Source organism: Balaenoptera physalus (assembly GCF_965194825.1).
Source record: "Balaenoptera physalus genome assembly, chromosome: 7".
Lineage (NCBI taxonomy): Eukaryota > Metazoa > Chordata > Mammalia > Artiodactyla > Balaenopteridae > Balaenoptera > Balaenoptera physalus.
In genome coordinates, this window is record NC_138886.1 from 92,724,076 (window position 1) to 92,745,819 (window position 21,744).

At 48.3% G+C, this 21,744-nt stretch overlaps 1 protein-coding gene across 4 annotated transcripts in view; it reads right to left on the bottom strand.

Annotated features, from left to right (window-relative positions):
• Positions 1-17,958, bottom strand: part of LOC309664437 (cyclin-dependent kinase 20-like) — an 86,621-nt gene extending 68,663 nt beyond the window's left edge. Inside the window, exons 1-8 of one of the 4 annotated variants that reach the window (XM_082469875.1) lie at positions 17,823-17,948; positions 17,358-17,471; positions 15,046-15,234; positions 14,679-14,800; positions 14,426-14,488; positions 13,567-13,690; positions 12,965-13,120; positions 10,483-11,480 (exon numbers count right to left, since the gene is read on the bottom strand). In XM_082469875.1, coding sequence (XP_082326001.1) covers positions 11,319-11,480; positions 12,965-13,120; positions 13,567-13,690; positions 14,426-14,488; positions 14,679-14,800; positions 15,046-15,234; positions 17,358-17,471; positions 17,823-17,897 — 1,005 coding nt within the window. In that variant the 5' untranslated portion in view covers positions 17,898-17,948 and the 3' untranslated portion in view covers positions 10,483-11,318. Of the gene's footprint in view, positions 1-10,482; positions 11,481-12,964; positions 13,121-13,566; positions 13,691-14,425; positions 14,489-14,678; positions 14,801-15,045; positions 15,235-17,357; positions 17,472-17,822 lie in introns of those variants that run through there. The other 3 variants (XM_082469877.1, XM_082469876.1, XM_082469878.1) reach the window with 3 other exon arrangements.
• Positions 17,959-21,744: the final 3,786 nt, after the last annotated feature.

The following is a 21,744-nucleotide window of genomic DNA, read 5'->3' on the forward strand; positions in this document are numbered from 1 at the left end:
TCTTGATGCTTTCAAGATTCTGTCTTTGGCTTTCAAGTTGGATTATAATGTGTCTCGACATGGATCTCTTTTGACTTTATCCTACTGGCAGCTCACTGAGCTTCTGGATGTGTAAATTAACATTTTTCATCAAATTTGGGAAGTTTTCAGTCATATCTTTAAATACTTTCTACTTTCTTTCTCCTCTCATCTGGAACTCCCTATTATCTGTTGCTTGCATGCTTGATGGTGTCCCACAGGTCTCTTAGGCACTATTCATTTTTCTTCATCTTTAGCTTCATTGCATTCCTCAGACTGGATAATCTCAACTGACCTATATTCCGGTTTACTGATTCTTTCTTCTGCCTGCTCAAATCTGCTCTTGAATTTTTAATTTGATATTGTACTTTCCTACTCCATAATTTCTGTTTAGTTTTTTTTTTTATAATTTCTCTTTATTAATATTCTCTATTAAATGAGACACTGTTCTCATACGTCCCTTCAGTTCTTTTCACGTGGTTTCCTCTAGTTCTTTGCACATACTAAAATAGTTGATTTAAAGTCTTTGTCTAGTAGGTCTGATGCCTGCGCTTCCTTGGGGACAGTCTTTATTGTTTGCTTTGTTTCCTGCATACTAGCGACACTTTATTTCTTTGCATGACTTATAACTTCTGTTGAAAACTGAACATTTTAAATAACATAATGTAGAACTCTGGAAATCTGATTCCACCCCACCCCCGGTTTGTTATTATTGCCCTTATTATTTTTTGTTTGTTTAGTGAAGTAACTGAAAAGTTTCTGAAGTAACTCTGAAAGTCTGTATTCTTTGTTATGTAGGGCCACTTATGTCTCTGCTCAGTTAAATTAATGTGCAGTAATGAGAGGACAGAGATTTCCTAAATTTCTGGAACCACTAAGTTTCCTAGTCATTGCCAAAGGCTCTATGTGCAGGTTGGGGCATGTGTGCAACACTCAGCCAGGCAGTTGACTTCTCTGCCTTAGTCTTCACTTCCTGCTTCCACAGAACCTCAAGGTTAACCAGAGGTAAAAGTTTAGAGCCCTTTTATATCTTCCCTGAGTTAGCACACAGCCCTGCACAAGCACTTGGCCTTCTAGATTCCTAGGAATGTGTTGGAGCTTTCCAAAACCCCTCAGGACATCACATTCCCAGCTTTTCCTTTTAAACTCTTTGGTTAGCCTATTGTTTCCTTAACTATCATTCATCAACTCTGATTAAAGACTAATTAAAAAGTTAATCAATTCTCTTTAGTTGTTTTGACAAATGCCCCAAGGTAAAGGTTTTTCACATTGGATGAACACCAAGCAAGGTAAAATAAAGACAGCTTACACGTGAGCTCTTCCAGGAAACACCAGACAGGTTGAACAATGACAATTCTCTGGGAATAAGGCTTTGAAGAATCTCTCATCCCATTCTTACCCTTCCAGTGACTGCGGCTCCTGCTTTCACTGTGATTGTGAACTGTTGGTATTCAAGGCTAACACAAAGCTGGAAGGTTGTTATGGGAACAGGGCAAGTGAACACTTGCTGCTCTTACTGAGAATAAGCCATTTTTTTCTTGAATAAACATTTCCCAGACTACTGTAAGTCTCTGGTTAATTTCCAGAGTTCTGTAAAAGTTGATTTTGACAATTTATGCCAGTTTTCTCATTGCTTTTACGGAGGAGAAAATTTTCAGAAGTCATTAATCCACCATTTTCCAAGAGTCTGCATCCTTAACTTGTATGTATCAGTAACTACTGTCAATTCTATGATAGCAACTCGCTTATAAGGTTGTTGAAGATAAAACATTAGCTCATCCACACTATGGAGAATACTGAATCCCCACCTAGTCTGTGGACCCCAAAGTGAGTGAGACATGGTCCTTGCCCTATGAGTACTCGCAGCTGGTGGTTAGGAGGATAAGTAAAACTAAAATTCTGGAGAGAAATGCTAAGTTTCAGAAGGGGCAGCCTATGGTGCCATGGGAGTAAAACACAAGGAGAGTGAACATCTGGGAGAGGATTAGGGAGGCCCCATGGACAAAGGCTTTCAAAATTTACAGTCACCAGAGTTGATACAGCATCAGAGGACTCCAGTCATATCTCACAGAGGAGAAAAATGAGGCTGGGTGGGAAATAAGTAGCTCACAGCCCATGGTCCCAATAAGTACAACGCAAAGAGTTTCTCTCCATTCAAAGCCTGTACACTCACCGAGCATCTATGTGTCAGGCTCTGTACTAGGCACCAGTGACCTTCTAACACACTGTGAAGGATCCAGTGCTTATGTTGGATATGGGTTTTCCTGTACCCTCTGAAACCCTGTTCCTTCTACCAGAAGTAGCATATTCACAGCCTGCAGGCAGAATGGGCATCCAGATTACCTTGTCTGGCCTGCATAGGATTGGCCTATGTGAACTAGCTGCCAATACTTAAAAATCAAGAGATTTCACATACTAATTCGGTAAAAGAAGAAGATCTAACTATACTGAAATCAAATTCTCACCTGGAAAAATTTATCTGGGGCCACACAGAACAGTACTCTTCAGACAAGAATGAGCTTTCAGGGAATTCCCTGGTGGTCCAGTGGTTAGGACTCTGCGCTTTCACTGCTGAGGGCCTGGGTTCTATCCCTGGTCGGGGAGCTAGGATCCTGCAAGCCGAAAAAGAATGAGCTTTCAGCTCCACCGTGGCCTTCACCATCCCTTTTATCTCTTGGACTAAGAGGCTGAGTATCAGCTGCCTCACATCATCATTCTTATGTTGTTGATTTTCTTTTAGTTGAAATAATCAGAAAGGGAAATTTCTTGTACCCATATCTCAACCTAAACAGTGTGAAAATAAAAGCTAGACTAAGAAGATAATGTGGTTTAAGAAAAAGGGGGGATAACATTTCTTTGTGGAAGTGAAGTCTATTTCTACATATTTAAGGCCATTATACATCAAACCATAAGTAGGAACCATGACCAATATTCAGAAGAAATAACACCAAGTGATTTGACCAAAAAAAGGGCAGACTGTCAACAAGGCTAAAGTGTGCACATGAGTAAAGTATGAGAAATACAAGCCTCTGAAATACAAGGATGTATCAAGTGAAAAAACACCATGGCACCAAAACCTTTCAGATAGCAATTAACAGCAAAACAATCTACTGTACACAAACAAAAAAAAAATATTTGTACCTTAAACAAAAGCAAATATTTGCAATTTTCCTTTTAACCAAAAATCTAACACATAGTGTGTTAAAGAGATGGCAGAATTTAAAAGGTCATGAAGCATTTTAAAGAAGTAACTTGCAGTGTTTTAAATTAGAATTATAGAGTACATATTAAAAACATATGACCGGTTAACCATGTTCATTTACTGTGTCCGTAAGAGTTCCTATGGGCCTGGAGAGTTTTGGGGCCTAGTACCCATGACAGGTACAACATTAGAAATGACACGTGCATGTGACAATGCTCCTGGAATGCTGTTGCAGTTGTCCCAGTTCCAGAAACATAAACCCAGTGTTTTTTATATGAACATAGGTCAAGGATACCATCCCAAAGAATGACTGTATGCTAAAAAGAGTTTAGCACCAAAAACTATAAAATAGTAATGAACCGAAAACCCATTCGTGACTTGGCTTGCAGACAGCTGAAGAATCTGCTTGAGGAACCTGGAGGTACACACAATATGGTAACACATGCATACATGTGGGGGTTAGGTGATAAGCTGCACAAGAGATTTTTTGAACTGCTGAAAGAAATATATTACTTATGTTACTCAAAGGGAAATTCCTACCCCAGCTTATCAGTAAAGATGAGAACAAAGACTAGGGTTTAAGGTTGGCATCCTACCCATTTCAACTGTGAGAATTGCCCTCCAAGGGCTTCCACAAATAGTTACACCAATCTATGAGTCAACTCATTTATTTCTAGTGACACAGTGTCTTTGAGAATCACATTTGGCAAGACATTCTCTTGTCCACTTATCTACAGAGAAATCAATTTCCAGAATTGAATGTTCTATCTAGAGTACATCCCCCAAATTGTAGCGATAAAGACTGAAATCCAATAAAAGTTCCCTTACTTCAAAATAGACTAGAGATTAACATCATTTTTCTAATTAATATTATTAGCAATAAAAATACTGAATAAAAAGCAACAAACAGAACAGTGCTGTATGATACTGAAAAATAAATATGGCAAGGTTGGCATTCCACAATTCTCAAATATATCAATTCACAGTTATTCTAAAAATAAAAACCATCAAGCAAAGATTCCCTCCATGTTTGGAGGAAACTACATGTGAACAGTTGTTTTCCATCAGGAAAGACTAAAACTAAATATAGCTCCTAGTTGATAGTCAAGGCTATGTAGTCTGTCCTATATTCTGCAAGAGGCAGAAGATCTGACACTTACCTCTTGGGACAAAAGAAAAGATGTCAGGTTCCAAAGGAGGAATGAACAGAAAAGAAAAATTTAATAATTTAATGATTAAAATATTTTTTATTTTCTACTTTTAATTTTTTGAATTTTATTTAAGTTCTCATATCAAACATGCTTATATAACTATGTTGTTACACCAAAGTTGAAATCAAATAAAAGTGGTTTATTTGTCTATTGATTTGTCTATCAGCCAGCTGCATTCAATTTGCTGTACATTTCTGCCCCTGAGTTTGGTACCCCCACCTACATCAACCTCCACTTGATTAACAAAATCGCTTATATTTCAATATACTATACTATACTACCTCACACCCCCAACTAGGGAGGAGTTTTCTGCTGGTAAGGGCTGTGGATTGTCCCTTCTTGTCTACTTAACAGAAACGCAGTGAGTGCTGAAAAGTACACCCCTCTCTCCTTTGAGGGATACTATCCTGAGCAGGCCTGGCTCTTCCTCCACTCACCTCCACAGTTCCTTGGTCCTTGAAGCCTCATTCCAGACCTAGAAGAGTATCTGGTCAGTCAACATGCAATTAGTGCCTAGCCTGCCAGGCCCTGTGGAGGGGACAGAGAGCTAAATGAGACCCAGTGCTTGCACTCAAGAACACTCACCCTGGGGAGTTAGAGACAAATTCAGACCATCAAATAAAACACACCAAATAATGAATGACAAAGGAGAGAATGACCAACTTAGTTGGAGCCAAGGGGTTCAGAAGTAACTACTGATCAACTCCTGAAGGATGAGTAGTTATCCTCTAAGAAAACGGCTGAAGCATGTCAGGGAGAGAAAGATCCGCTTGGGCAAAGATTCAGAAGTATGAAAAAGATGATGAGTAAGTTGCCTTAATCAGAACATAGAGAAAGGAGCTGGAGACAGGCTTAGACCAACTCTTGGAAGTCAGAAGGGCAAAAACAGTGAGAAGTCACTTGAGAACTGTGAATGGAAGAGTGGCAAGTCAAACTGTGTTTTAGGCTGCTATGAGAAGGAAGGACTTGGAGACTTCCCTGGTGGTCCAATGGTTAAGAATCCGCCTTCCAATGCAGGGGGCATGGGTTGGATACCTGGTCGAGGAACTAAGATCCCACATGCTGGGGCAACTAAGCCCATGCACGCTCTAGAGCCCATGCACCACAACTAGAGAGCCCGTGCACTGCAACGAAAGATCCCACGTGCCACAACAAAGATCCCGTGTGCCGCAACTAAGACCCGATGCAGCAAAATAAATAAATAAATATTAAAAAAAAAAAAAAAAAGACTCTGAGCTTCCACTGTAGGGGGCACGGGTTGGATCCCTGGTTGGGGAACTAAGATCCTGTAAGCCACGTGGTAGGGCCAATTGAATAAAAAAGAGAGAGAGAAGGAAAGACTGGAAACGAGGGCAGAGCAGCAGGACCCATAAGAAGGCTGCTGCAATGGAGTAAATTAAGGCTCTGGCTAAAGGGATGTCCCAGAGATGCCAAGGTGCAGGAACAGAACTGCTACCTGGGGAGGGCACACAGGCCGTATTCCCACAAACTGCTCTCTGCAGAAGTATCTGGAAGAGGCTCAGGTGGCCCTGGGAAGGGATCACAGTACCCTGCCTCACCCTCCCTCAGGCCCACACCTGCATCCTGGAACTTCTTGGCCTCTCCAGCTGGGCCACCCTGGGTTCTGGAGCCTATACAGCTTCAGTAGAAACCACTCTGGAGCTTTCTGTGGCCCAGACCTACTGAGGGTCCCAGCCAGATACGTGGCTTTCCAGGCCCTGGCAGAAATAACAACCACCCTGTCTGAGCCCAGGTTCCTACTTCCACAGCCCTCACTCACCCGAGATCAAAGTTTCTCAGTCCTTAAGAAATCTTTTTGGCTAGTAGGAATGTAAAGTTGATACTTTGCAATAATCAAACCAGGTAAGAAGATTTCCGCATTCTTTTTTTCTATAGTTCCCAGTTCAAAACCCAACTGAGATGTTCTTACTTCCCTAACATAAAATTATAATATGTAATATAACCTGCAAAATGGGTGTTACCCACCTTGGAGAATGCCTCTGTTAGATGCTGATCTTCATGATGACACTGTGAGGCAGGGTTTATTGACCTCATTTTACCTAACAGGGAAACCAGAACCTGGAGAAGTTGCTGCTATCAAAGGGTAAAAGGCACCTCCCTTTCAAAATCTGCTGGGAGACTACCTGGGCGACCTCAGCCAATGCACTCTCGGCACGATACTCACTTTCCCTATTGGTAAAAATGGGGATAGCAACCCAGTATTTTACTTGATACATTTAAGTTATAATTACACAATTCAGGTAAGAGTCTGTTTATTAATCTTTCTGTAAAATGATATAATAATGTATTTTAAAAGTAAAGAAATTCATTTACTCAACAAACATTTACTTAGAGTACACTAAATATCAAGCCATACGCTGAGTGTATACACACAGTGATCATACAGTGGTTATACACACAGTGATGCAAGAGACAAAAGAATGAGTCTAGCGGGGGTGGGGGGGAAGCAAACATTTAACAAGCACAGTATGTGATCATTTAGTCACAGTTGTGCTGAGTAAGAGCACAGAGGAGGAAGAGCTCGGAGCACAACAGGGGCAGAAGCGCAGATCAGACTAACGCACCAAACAGGCACTTAGGGAGCACAGCCAGTACAGGAACTCGACTGGCTGGGAAGGGACAGGCGGAGCCCGCAGGAGGAGGTGCCACTCACAGGGAGGGCACGGCTTTCCAGGCAGGCCCCAGAAGGGGAATTCCAGAATATTCCAGAAGAGGTGGGATCCCTAGGCCAATCTTAGGGGTGAACCCTGTTCACAGGTGCCCAGTGCAAGCCAACCGCGCAGGGGCTCTGGACACACCGACAGACGGAGGAACAGAGGGATAAGAGGTTTCCACAGCAACCCCTTCATAGGTCGCCGAGGTCGCCACCCCGGGGGCCAAGAGCGTCCTCTGCAGATCGCGGATTCAGGGCCGTCCGACGCTCCCTCCCAGATTTGGGAAACGGAGGCTCCGAGGGGACGGGCCGACCATGGACACGCCAGTGACCAGGAGCCCAGCCCTGCCTACCGCCTGGGACAGGACGCGCTACCTTATCCACCTGGGCGACGCAGAGCATGTCTCGGCCTTCCAAGAAGGAGAAGACGTGCAGCAGCTCGGGCAAACCCATCTGCGGCTCCACGGCGCCAGCCCCCATGGTTGCCTGGGCCGGGCTACGCCTTCGCTGCGCTTCCGCCCCCGCAGGCCGAGCCCCGCCCTCTCGCTTCATCCTCGCCCAGCCTCCACGCTTCCGTTCGGAACACCCACTTCTACTAATCCGCTCACCGGCCCTGCTTCTACTTGGCCTTAGACTGGCTTCTAACCCTTGTCCTGACATTCGCTGAGACCCTCGCCCACCCCCTTATACTGACATTCATCCTCGTTCTGACCTTCGCCCTGACCCTCACGCGGGACCCTGTGGTGCCCCTGAACCCAGCACCTCCCGAGCCCTTGCCCTGGTGCTGGCCCTTATCCAGACCTTGACCCTCTTCCTCAACCTCGCCCTAATCATCACCCTTGATTTCATTAGCATCTGACATCTACCACACTCCTGTCCCTACCCTCACCTGACCCTGACTCACCCTAATACACACCTTCATCCTGAGCTTTGCCCTAGCCCCGACCCTGGCCTTCACAATCACCTTCAGAATGACCCTCAGCCTCCGTCTTACACTGGCACTGGCCCTTGCCCAAGCCCTGGCTCTAACCTGGTACTTCCCTCATCATGGCCCCTGCCCGGGCTCTCACCCTACCTAGCCTTAGCCCCAACCCTGGACCTCACCCTGGTTTTGGTCGTGGCCCTGGCCAAGATCAGATCAGAGTTAGTGTAAGGGTGAAGGTCATGATCAAGCTCAATGTCAGAGCAGCCAGGGTCACAGTCAGGATGAGGGTAAGATCAGAGACAGAGTGATGAAGATCAGAATCAGCGTGAGGGTGAGTGTCCAGTTCAAGGTAAAATTCTATGTCAGGTTAAGGATCAAGATAAGACAATGGTCAGGGTCATGGTGTCAGAATCAGGTTCAAGGACAAGATCACTATGAGGGAAATTTTAGATCCAGGGTTAGGTTCAAGATCAAGTTCAAGATCAGTGTGAGAGCCAAGGTTAGGATCAGGTTGAGGCTCCATTCGAGAGGATCAGTGAGAGGATGAATGTCAGGATTAGGATGATGGTTATTGTCAGGGTGAAAGTAAGATTGAAAGTTGGATTCAAGTTGACAGTGGATGTCCAGTTCCGTGTAGGATTCAGGGTCAAGGTGAGGGTGAGGTTGATGTTCAGGATTAGAGTCAGTGTCAGGTTCAGGGTCAAGATCAATGTGAGGTAGTGTCAGGGTCAGGGTGAGCATGATGTTCATTGTGAAGGTCAAGGTCAATTAAAAGTCAAGGTGGGTCCCTTTTCTATTGCTGCTGGAAGGAATTAAGTCCTCCTCCTCCAACTCTCCCTCCCCCCAACCCCCATTACATTGGCCCAATCTGCATAATCCAGGACACTCTTTCCATCTCAAAGTCTGTACGCTTTAATCACATTTGCAAAGTCCCTTTTGTGTGTAAGGCAATGTATTCATAGGTTAGGACATGGGCATCTTTGGTGGGGGGGGTATTATTCTGCTTACCACAGAGGGTCAGAGTTTGGTTTATAGTCAAAATCAAGTTCAAGGTTAAGTTTCAAAGTGAGGATGGGTCAAGATGAAGGTGACGATCAGGCTGAGGACGAGTCATCATAATAATGAAAGTCAGTGTCAGTGTGAAGTTCAATTCAGGGTCAGGGTCTAGATTAGGTTCAAGGTCATGATGGGATTAGGGTGTCAATGGTGACAGCCAAGTGTGAGTCCATGTTCTGTGTGAGGTTCAGCATTAGGATGAGGACCCAGGTCAGGATGAAGTTGAGGTCTAGGTCAAGATGAGGGTCAGGATCAGGATCATGGTCAGGCTTGGTGTGCAGACTAGTTCCAGCTTGAGTGTACAGTGTAGTTCAGCATCAAGGTGCAAGTTCAAGGGCAGGGTGTGTCAGTATGATGGTCCTTGTCAAGGTGAGGATTCAGTCTAGGGGCAGAGTGAAGTTGAGGGTCAGAATCAGATTGAAGGTGGTGAGTATCTCATTTATCACAGTATTCACAATCAGTGTGAGAGAAGCTGTCATTGTCAAAGATAAGTCAAGCTCAGGACAAGTGTCAGGGACATGTTAACGGTCAGGATCAGGATCATAATGAGCATCAAGGTAAGAGGAATGTCAATTAGAGACCCAGGGTTAAGGTTAAGATGAGAGCCAAGTTCATGGACAAGGTTTAGTTCTAGGTCAAACGGGGTCAGAGTTTGGGTGAGGGTCAGAGTCAATGCCAAGATCAAAGCCAGGCATGGGTGGGGAAGGGGCTGGCAAAGAATTGAGTGAGGGTGAGAGTCAGTGTATATGTCAGGGTCAGGGTGATAGGGTCAGGTTAAGTGTAAGGTTTAAGGTAAAGGTGAGGGTCAATGTCAGGGTGGAGTAAGCGTTAGAGTCTTTGTGAGTGGAACTGGCTGAGAGTCAGTGGTCAGGGTTTGGGTACAGACTTGCGTTCATACGAAGGTGAGAGACACCAGAAATTGAGCTAGACTGAAGCTTAGAGTCTACAGATGTGGCTGGACAAACAGGCAGAGGCCAGATCCTTAAAACATCTTTAAAGACATATGGGACACTCAGACTCTTCCCTGAAAGCAACAACTAGAGTTTACTGTGCTTTGCCCTCTAAGAGCTTGGAGAGCAGTGACTGTGGCACTGTTAGTCACCTCTGTGACTGCAGTGCTTACAGAATTTTAGCCACATGAGCACAAAATGAATATTTTAAGAATACAAGATTGCTAAGAATAAGTTTCTCTGACTTCTCTGTTTTTATCTATCTGTGAACCAATACCACATTGCTTATTTATTACAGCCCTATGATAGTCTTGGTATCTGATAGGGTAAGTCCTTTCATCATTTTTTGCCTTTTCTTCTGCTTCTGCCTCCTCTTAACCCTTTCATTTCCGCATATATTTTAGAATTGGCTTACCAAATTATTTAATAAGAAAAACAAGAGCCAGTTCAGATTGTATTGGGATTTACTGAATTAACAAATGAGTTCCAGGAATGTCTGTCTTCTTATTTGCCCAGTATCTCTGAGTAAAGAGGAGGCCCATGTGGTCCAGGCTCACCCGTATCCTGAGGGTGATGTTGGTAAACCAGCTTAAGGTGTGGAGGGTCACTTATTGGGTCCCCAACTTGAGCCATTCCTGGGTCCTGATTTCTGCCAACTCACCTCCAAAAGGGAGCTCTGTCACATGAAGCAACTAGCAATCTCCCAAGACTAAAGTAGCCATGAATGGGGCCACTTTCCCAGTGACCACAGAGAAGCAAGGGCCAGGGGATGATGCTACCTCAGCCACTTCCCTCAACTGGAAAGGAAGAGGGGCATACATCACGTAGAACTACCGGGAGTTTTTATAATAAATCTCAAAAGTGAACTAGTGTTTAATGTCTCTGAGAACAAAATCAAACCAAACTTTCCTTCCCACTTGGATTTCCGACATGAGGACATCCTACACTCAGCGCTCCCCCAAATGGCTCTACCAGGACTGTCCCTGACCAGGAAGGCAGCAACTAGAGAACCAGCCCCATGGCAGGCATGGCAGCGGAACTCACTGCCTCCTTCTGATGGATCTGTTACCAGCAACAGATGGGAGGCCGACAGCACAGGCCGAGGGTCCCCTCTGCTGAGGCTGGATGGCCTGGCCAGGAGCAGGACCACTGTGGTCGAATCAGGCCGGAGCAGAAGAACAAGAGGCCTGGCTTGTCCTGGGGAGGGAAGGGGGCGACACGCCTGTGGGGCCTGGCCCAACGTCTCAGCCCTCCAGGATGAAGGGCCGAATCAGCTCCGGGTTCAACAGTGACTCCTCGAGAGGCCGGTCCACGTGGAGGTCATGGACGTGGGGGGGGTCCTGGGAGGGGCCTTGAGGGCAGGTCCCCCTGGGCGCTGAGGAATCGGCAGCTCCGAGGGGTGGGCAGGCAGGGGAGCTGTGAAGAAGTACTGGTGCAGGAAGGCCTGAGGGTAGCAAGCAAGGGGCAGCAAAAGGAAACTGGTCACTTCCCCGTCCCAGCTTCAGCCACTTCCCTCCGAGGAGGAGATGTGAACATTGCCCTGGAGAGGATTTTGCCTTCATCTGCTCATCGTTCAGGTGACTCCAACACCTCGGAGTGCTCACTGTTTGCGCACTGCTCCAGAGACAGGAGATGCAGCGGTAAACAGAACAAAGAGCTCTGCCTTCAAGTTTTCCACATAGTGAGGGGTGGGGGTAATAAACACGATAAAGAAGTAAGACAAACGGCATCAAATGATTAGTGATGTGGGAAAGAGAAAGTATGAGGGGGGGATGAGGAATACTGGAGGGGCTGCAGGCCTGAAGAATGGTGAAGGGAGGCCCCTGGGAGGTGGCGCTCAAGCAGAGACCTGAAAGGTGAATGAGTGAGGCCTAGGGACAGAAATGCACAGACCCCCAGGACATGGAGAAGCCCTGGGGCCCGAGGGGAGTGAGCAAGGGGAATGGGAGTTGGCAGAGTCACAGAGGTGATGGCCCCAAATGTGTGATGGCTGTGGGCCACTAGGACCTGGCTTCTCCTCTGAGGGAGCCCCAGGAGGGCCCTGCAGGCGAGGATGCGACAGCCTACCTGGACAAGGTCCCTCTCTTTGCCACGTGGAGGAAAGACTAAATGGGCAGGAGAAGCAGATTCTGGGAGGCAATGGGGGCGGGGGGGCGCTTAGAATGGGGGCAGCAGCAGGGGGCTGAGAGGTGGTCAGTTGGCCTCAGTACACTCTGAAGGTGCTGCTGACATGGGAACTCGCCAGGGGCATGTGTAAACACACACTGCTAGTGCCGAGGGCAGGGAGGGGAGGCTGCCATGAGGCCAGATGGACAGATACACCCGACAGAGGCCCTCACACCATCAGCCATCAGCCCATGGTCCTCCCCTCCTCCCCTGCCTTCTAGCCACGACCCACCCCTCCTGGGTCCTCCTCTCCAGGCCTCTGCTCATCATTTCTCTTGGGAAAACAGCTCCCCATGCTTAAACCTGCCCTTCTCCAGGAAGCCTTGCATGACCCCAAAGTCAGTCCCAACATCCCTCCCCTCAGCTCCCACAGACTGACGGCCCTGCCTCACCACAGGGTGGAGACCCCACAGGCACAAGCCACGTCTGTTCACTCTGGATCAGGGTCCAGGACAATGCTCAGCACGTGCCAGATGCTAGTAAATTCTTGTTGAAGGAATGAAGGGACGAAGAAGTGAGTCACCAATAACCCAAGACTCGCTCTTCTGCGACGTGTGCATGCCCTTCTAATGGGCCACCCCTGGCCACCTGCCCTCTAGGGTCCGCTCTAGGGTCCACTCAGGAGAGGAACACCTGCCCTGCACCCTCCTAACCCTGGCTCCAGGGGTTCTGGTCCCAGCCCATCACAGGTTCTGAGAATCTCAACCTGCCTGGTCAAAAGGACACGGACGAGGAGGGTCAGGGCAACGGGTGTCACCCTACCTGGGAGGCTGCAATGCGCTGGCGTGGAGGGTAGAGGAGGAAATGCCCCAGCAGGTCCAAGGCCTGGGGAGAGGCATCGGGCAGCACCTCCTCCAGGGGCATGGGAGCCTGATCCTTGAAGGAGATCTTGTTGTAGTCAGGCAGGTCCTTGATCTCCTGGAGGAGAAGGGGGTCCATCAGGGCCGGCACCCACCCCGCCAGCCCCCTTAAGGTGTCAGTTCTCGCTCCCTGTCACCTACCTGCTCCCATTCACTCATCACTCCCCCATCCATGCACCCCTGCTCACATGTCACTCATGACATCACGTGCTCACTCAGTCCTTCAGTGCTTCCTCCACATCTCAGGCGCCTGCTCCATGCCCAGCTCGGTTTGGATGCGTGTGTGCTGGGGACGGGTGGGAAGGGATAGGGCTTGGGCCCTGGCCCTCGCACCTCCAGCAGGGCAGGGGAGGAGGAGACCCCACGCTGGGCCAGGACCGAGGTCCGGCAAGTCAAGGAGGCATGGGGCCACGAGAGAGAAGGTGCAGGGCAGGGGAGTCACTAGCTATTGGGGTAATAGAAGCCACCCGCCCCCACCCCTTCCCACTGTAGGCCCCTGCAAACCGGCCAGACTTGAGGACTGGGGGCGCCCAAGATTCGAAGCACACAGCAAAGCTGTTCAATGTCATTCTCCCCTGGGAAAAGGGGGGACCCGTTCAACAGCTCCCCCAGGATGCAGCCAACAGCCCTGCAGATACAGAACCCAAACAACTCAGAGATCTCACACCATGGAAACAGATCCCCCCACACCAGCACCCACACCTCACACTGTGGTCAAGATACCCACAAAGTAGCCTTCAGGCTTCATAGCTAAGGATACAGATCCCCAAACAGTCAAAGACTTCAAGCCTAGAACACAGAGCATATCCCCCTCTCTAAACAGCTCTCAGGCCTCAACTCTGGAACACACATCAACCCCTCAACAGTTCTGAGACTTCTCAGAGCCTCACATTCTGGGACACACTGCCACCTCCTCCCATTCTGGGGCAGACTCCAAAATGGCCCCCAAATCTCAAACTCTTAGGCATATACAAACCATCCTACCCCAAATAAAGGTTCAGGGCCTTCATATCCAGGGACCCAGGCCTCTAGATAACTCAGGAACATTGCATCCTGGGATATCACACCCTGCATAGCAGCTTAGACGCCCCATGCCTCGGACCACCTCCCCGACCTCAGCCCAGAAGCTTCCTACTGGGACAACCACTCTGATCCCACTTGACCCCTCCCAGCTCAAAACTGTCATGGGGAGGAACACTGATCCCAAACTCCTCAGAGATACTCTAACCAGGGGAGACACCCCCATGGCAACCTAGAGCTCACAGCAGGAAAACCCCCAAATGGCTTAGAGACCTCAATGCCCAGGAGGAAAAGGTGACCCAACGACCCACACTCCCCCTTGCCCAGTCCATAGGCGTCTCACCACAGGTCGACACCCTGATCATACTGGCGGGCACCATACAGGAGCTCAGGGGCTCGGTACCACCTGTGAGAGGAGGGCAGGTGGTCACAGCCAGGTCACCGGTCTGTCAGGAAGCTGCCTCGGAAGGTCATCCTGGCCCCCACACCAGCCCCAAGAGCACTGTTTGGACAGAAGGTCCAGAAGCATCTCTTCCCAGCAGGAGGGTTGGGGCCTGTCTATTGCCAGGTCCTGCTTGGGAACTGGTCCTCCCTACCTGGTGGCCACCTGGTGCGTGTAGAGACGGCTGCCATCTGGGGAAAAGACCCGGGCCAGGCCAAAGCCCGCTATCTTGAGCTGGCCCGAGGCACTGATAAGCAGGTTGGCTGGTTTCAGGTCCTGAGAGCACCCGAAGAGGCATCAGTCCCTCCAGAGCCCCCACAGGACCTCGGGACAGGAGGGCCTGGCAGGCTGGGCACCCAGGTCAGCGCAAGACCCGACCTCCTCCAGGGCCCCAGCCCTGGCCTCCTACCCATAGGCCCTGCCCCCTCTGTCCCTTTTCTAACCATGCCTTTCATCAAGGGCTGGCCTACCCACAGCCCAGCCACCCCCCCGGTCCCACCCCAGCCCATGCTGGAACTGACCCGATGTACAATGTTGTTGGCATGGCAGAAAGGGACCCCCTTGAGCAACATCTGCAGGTAGCTCTTGACCTGCGCCTGGGTCAGCGGCCTCTGGGCGTGGCGCACCACCTCAGCCAGATCTGACAGCATGAACTCGAAGGCCAGCACGAAGCCTGCGCCATGCGGGAACACGGCCTTCAGCTGTACCGCCTGCAAGCGGGGCATCCCGTCAGCCGCCAGACTCACATGGCTCAGACTCTCTCTGGGACCCTCAGCCCTTGCACCAACAGAGGACCAGGCAGGCAGAGATGGTGGCATGAGATCTGAGCTCAGAATCAGGGAGCTTGGTGATCTCTTGCTTCCCTCTCCCAGGAGAAGGCAAGTCCCTACTCTAATGCTCCAGTAAACACTCAGGGAAAAGGAGGTCTAAGAAAGGCGACTTAGGGCAGTGTCTGGTCCCCCACCCAGCCCACGAACTGGAAAATCACCTGGAAACACACACACACACAGGTGATCACAACTCCCAGCACTGGGAGAGCAGGAGACATGTCACATATACTTCCTGAGGGCCCACGAGGTCACAAGGGCAGGCTGCACAGTCGTGAACAGGAGCAAGGGCTGGTGGGTCCCGAAGGACTTGAAGGAGCTCAGGGGACAAATGACTGACAAATGACCAAACAACAAACGTATAGGGTATTCTGATGAAGATTCTGATGAAGAAAGAAGAGAAGGCATCTGGGAAGGAGCTCTGGGCCAGGGGACAGCAAACACAAGGCCCGGAGGCAAGAACAGGAAGGAGGCTGCTCTGTTCTGCACTCCTGGAGCCTAGACAGTGCTTATCACGGGCGAGACACTTAAGAAGTTGTGAATGAAAAAAGAGGCTGGAGCGGGGTGGAAGCAGATGGTGACAGTTCTTTCAGAGTGAAGAGAAGCCTCTGGAGCTTTTCAAGCCAGGGAGTGGATGATTTCATGTACATTTTTTGACTGTGGAGTGGAGGCAGTGGCCGGGGGGCGGGGGGGGGCAGGGGAGCCTGCTGTAGTTGTTCTGATGAGAGGTGAGGATGGCCTGGGCCAGGGTAAGATCTGGAGTGTTTTGAACGTAGACTCTTCAGGCCTGCTGATGCACAGGACATGGGACCGTATCACCAGCTTCCTATGGGCCCTCCACCTCTCCCACACACAAGCTGTCAGCAAAGCCCTTTTACTTTCCTCAAAAAACAAGAATGGCCATATTGCTGTTTTTCTGATGTTGAGGGTAGTAGACACTCATTTTACAGATTGGGACAAACAAATACATTCAGATAATACCCAAAATTATAATGAAAAAAACAGCAAAAGAAAAATCCTATCACCTACAGTCAACCTTAGGAGTCTATTCCACCAGACTTTACAAGAGACATGGCACACACAGGCATGTATTCGTATATATATACAAAATATTTTCATACAAAACCAAGATGACACACACAGTTTTATAACATGCTTGTGTCACCCAATATATCAAGGACATCTCCAGAGAATAAGAAACAAGTCAGAGTATCACCCACCCTTAGGTGGGTGGACCTACCCTTGTCACTCCCTGGGAAGTTAAGCACATCCTCTACTCAGGACATGGACAAGAGAGAATACCACAAAGAGAATGAAACTGGGTGTGTGAGGTGTCTCTCCTCGTGTGCCCACAGCCCCTCCCAGGCCTGTCACAGCACAAACCACGCCAGATGGGCGCTGTAGCCTTTGGCCATCTCCCCTACCACACTTCAGTTCTCAAGAGCAGGGTAGGGGCTGGTTTCTGTGTTGCCAGTAGCCAGTAGAGGGTAGAGTCTATGGGAGGCCCCAGTGTTAAACCGTCCTGATTCTGCGATCAGACCTGGGCCAAAGCCTCCACAGACAAGCGGAACAAGCTGAGCACCGGTAAGCTGGTGGCTGCGCCTCCTCCCCTGGCCTGAGATAGGGAGGGCCTGAGCGTGCCTTGCGGAGCAGAGGACGAAACTCAGAAGGACAATATACATAAAGCAGTCAACCTGGCATGCAGAACATAACAGGAGCTCAATAGGTGGCAATTATCATTATCATCAGAAATCACCAAGTGTTTTGAGAAAAAAGGAATAAGTTAGTGAATGAGCGAACGAGTACGCGAAGAAATAAGCGAGTGAACGACAGGGAATGAATGAGTGAAGTAACTGAGTGAATGAGGGTGAACAACAAGTGGAGAAGAAAGGGAGTGAGTGAGGGGTGAGGAAGCAAATGAGTGAACAGAGTGACTGCAGGACCTCAGAGTGGGAGTGAGTGGAGGAGGGCGGGAACCAGCACCTCAGAACACCAGCCCCACTCACATACTGACTGTCCTCGATCTCCTGCAAGGCCTTGATCTCCCGCAGGGCCTGGTTGGGGATGCCATCCTCCAGCCGCCGCAGGGCCACCTTCTTGAGGGCAACGATCTCTCCAGTCTGTTTGGGACAGGACGCAGACACTGCAGGCCCATCCCCGGCTGGAAAAGGGGATGCGACGCCGAGGCCTGAGGCCCTCGTGGGGGTGGGACGCGCCCCCCACCCCGGGCTGGAGGGAAATCAGGGCCAGCAGGCGCAGCGCTGAGCAAGCAGCTCAGAGACATCCACGCCACGCTCCTAGGGGGCACTCGCCCGAAGAAAGCACCGCTGGTTGCTGGACGCCCTCCACTCAAGAGAGCAAAGGAGGCGGGAGCACGCCACGAAAAGCTGCGGGGAGGCAGGAGCCCAAGCGTGGGTCGGGACAACGGGTAGATCTCAATGGAACCGAAGGAGGAAGGGCTGGGTGCTCACCTCCACGTGCTTGGCCTTGAAGACGATGCCGTGCGCGCCCTCCCCAATGCGGCCCAGAATGCAGTACTGCTCCATAGCCCTCTGCCAGACACCCGGACCCTCTGCAATCACAGCCCCTCCCCGGCACCCGTACCTTTCCGCATTAGCCCGCCCTGCCTCCCGTGCCCAGATGCGGCTGCCTAGCAACGGCGCAGGAAAGAGCGCAGAGGCCGGGAGGCCGAAGGCAGCTACAGGCGGCGTCCAGGCCTGTCTGCGCCTTCCACTAGGCCCTCGCCATCATGCCTCAGTGCGCTTCATTCGGCGGGAATCACCCGTGCACAGACCGTGCCAGCAGGAGCGAGAGCCACCGCCGACCCCTCGCGGCACTGCCGGGCGTCACGTGACGAGTGACGCCTGGTTACGCAGAGGGGCGGGGGCATGCAGCCAAGGAGCAAGGCGGAACAGCCTTGGGAGCGGGCTACATAGGCAGGAGGGTGGAGCCGCTCTCCGGGGTGGAGGCGGGGCACTCAGCGAGGCGGGCGGGGCACTCAGCGGGGCGAGCGGGGGGCACGGGGTGGGGCCGCACAGCCGGGGGCGGGACCGCGGCGCCGAGGGCATGGCCGAAAGGTGACGGGGCGGGGCCGGCTACTCTGGCAGGCCAGGGTACCCTCGCCCCCATACCTAGAGGTGCAAGCTTCCACCTGTGAGAACCTACAGGTGCCATTTCCACCTATGAGCCCCAAAGCCAATGATGATTGAAGCGAGACGGGTTCGGGTCTGCATTGTGGAGGGAGCGTCAGTTGGCAACATGTAAAGACAACGTTTAAAGAGTAAAAAGTCTGACCCAGAAAGTCCATGTCTAAGGGCTTCTCATGAGGAAACATTTGGAGGCATTTGCAGCCTGAGTGATTTTTAAGAAGTTCATGCCATGAAAGGATGTTGACAAAAAACACAATTAGCTTTTTAAACTTCTGAAGAGGTGCTCAATCTCATACACAATGAGATAAATGTAAAACAATCTACAATTTTCCATCTTTGGGATAGCTAAAGATCTCAGATCTAACAGTCCATTTAATCTTGGAGAGGCAGCAGTGAGTGGTGGCATGAAGCAAGATCTTAATTCCGTGCCCAGGAATTGAACCTGGGTAGGCTAGATGAAAACCAGGAATCCTAACCACCACCCCTTGGCTCTTGCCCCCTGTGAAAAATGCATTTCTCATGGAGGCAAAACTGTAAAAACAGGTACAAAGTTTATTAATAGAGACACAGCACAACAACAACAAGTGGGAGAGCACACAGAGAAACAGTTTGTTTAGTTAAGATAGAAGCAAGGCAGAGATGCACACCTGGAGACAAAGGGTGTGGGTGTCCTCCCTAATGAGGAGGAGCACAGTAAAGAGGAGGTGAAGTCATTTATATAGGGCAGTTCTTCTGGGTCTTTGTGTACCTTTGGCCAATTATCTGGTTTCCTTTTCCACACCTGACCTGCCCTAGGACACTCCCCAACGTGCATGTGCAACTTTTTTCCAAGATGGATTACAGCCCAGAGGCCTATGGGATGACCTTAGCATCACATATTTTGGGGTGGTGCCCCCTCCCTTGTGACTCCCAACGAGCCTTTCTGCACATGTGCCCCAAGGGTGGGAAATGTATGACCCCTTGATCTTTTCACAGGGTTTAGTCCCACTCTGTCCCTGCCATAAAAATATCCAGTGTCCAGTTATTTACCCTATTTCTGTTGCTGGTTTTTATACTGAGGTGCACATCTCAAAATATAGACAGGAGTCCAGTCATAAATACGTAGTCCTGGAGCCCATTTATCTCTTGCTTCAGGAAATGTAAACAGGGGGCTGGTTATGAATGTCCGGCCTGGAGCACAACTTCTTCTCACCACAGGAAGGGCAAACAGGAGGCCAGCTGTAAATGTCTAGCCTGGAGCCCCTCTATCTCCTGCCTCACATTGGCCATGCTGTGGGAAAACAGGAGCTTTCATATATTGCTGAAGCATTGGCACTGCTAATCAAATTACATCTGCATATCCCCTTGGACCCAGCAAGGTCTCTTCTAGAAGTACCTCCAACAGATATATTGCACACAGCGAAATGACATGTTCAAAGTTATTCATTGAAGCATAGTTTGAATAGCAAAAGATTAGAAACACCATAGATGCCAATCAATAGGAGACTGTCTAAATTCTGATACACCCATCAAATGAAAAATTATGCTCACTACCTTAAAAATGAACAAGGATGCTTTTTTATTACAATAATAGGAAGATTTCTAAGATGTATTGTTAAGTTAGAAAGGCAAGATGAAGAACAGAGCATATGCAGTACCGCTAGCCGTGTAAAAAGAAAAGAAGAAAAGAATATAAAGAATGAATTTTTGTGCATTACAGGATATCTGGAAAATACTCAAGATTTCATGACTGTGCTTACCTGGTGAAGGGACTGGGAGGGTTGTGGACAGGGTAGGAGGCAAATGTTTCACTGGGGCTCTTCGTATTCTTTGAGATGTGAACTGTATAATTTATTAATTCTTAAAAAAAGTAAGAATTTTCAGGCTCAGAAATTCTACTCTGTTCTAACAACTTCAGAAGAAGGCCTTGATGTCCATACAAAGATGTTCACCCTGTTTGATGATGGCAGAGACCAGACAATAACCCAAATATCCCATGGAAGAGTGGCTGAATAAGTTATGAGAGTAACTTAGAATGACATGCTTTACAGCTATTATAAATGGTGAGGGTAGACACAGTGGTGGAATTGGAAAAGATGGTCTTCAAAAAATAGTACGGGTCATTTGAAAAGTCATATGAGGAAGAAATGTCTATTGACCCAAATCTGAAATCATAAACGAAAACTGATTCCAGATGGACTGCATACCTAAATATAAAAGGTAAACAATGAAACTCTTAGAAGAAAACATGATATCTTAATGACTTTGGGTTAGGTAAGCCTTTTCTAAATAAGGTTACAGAGAATACTAAAAGGGAAATAAAAATTAGAAGTCGGACTTCGTCATTAGTAAGAACATCTGTTCATCAAAAGAAACCATTTAGAGAGTGAAAAGCAAAGCCACAAAAAGGGACATGGTATCGTAACACATGTATCTGACAAAGCACTCATATCCAGAACTTATAAAGAACTCTTACAAAATCATAAAGAAGAAGCAAACCTTCAGAAAAATTGGCAAAACCTGTGATAGACACTTCACAAAAGGTGATACCCAAATGGCCCATAAGCATTTGAAAAGGTCTGTGCTAACTCCACTAGTCATCAGGAAATTTCAAATCAAAACTTTAATACAATATTACTATAATCACCAGAATCATTCCACTCCTAGGAATTTAACTTGGCAGAAATGTGTAAATATATATATATATATATATATATATTCACCAGAAACACACAAGAATATTCATAGCAACACTCTTTTTAATAGCCCAAACCTGGAAACAACCCCAAAGTCTATAGTAAAATAAATAAATAAATTGTGGGATTTTTACCTAATGCAGTGCTACACAGCAATGAGAATAAACAAACCATAACTACTGGCAACAACATGGATGAATCCCAAACACAATGTTCAGCAAAGAAACTTGACAGAAAATAATGTAAAATGGTGCATCTGCTACGGAAAACAATATAGCAGTTACTCACAAATTAAAAATAGAATTACTCTGTGATCCAGTAATTCCACCTCTGGGTATATATCAAAAGAATTAACAGCAGGATCTTGAAGAGATATTTGCACACGCATTTTCCTAGTAGCACTGTTCACAATAGGCAAGAGGAGGAAGCAACCCAAGTGTCCATAGACAGAGAAATGAATAAACAAAATGCAGTATATACATGCAATGGAATACTATTCATTCTGAAAAAGGAAGAAAATTCTGACACTTTCTACAATGTGAATGAATCTTGAGGACATTATGCTAAGT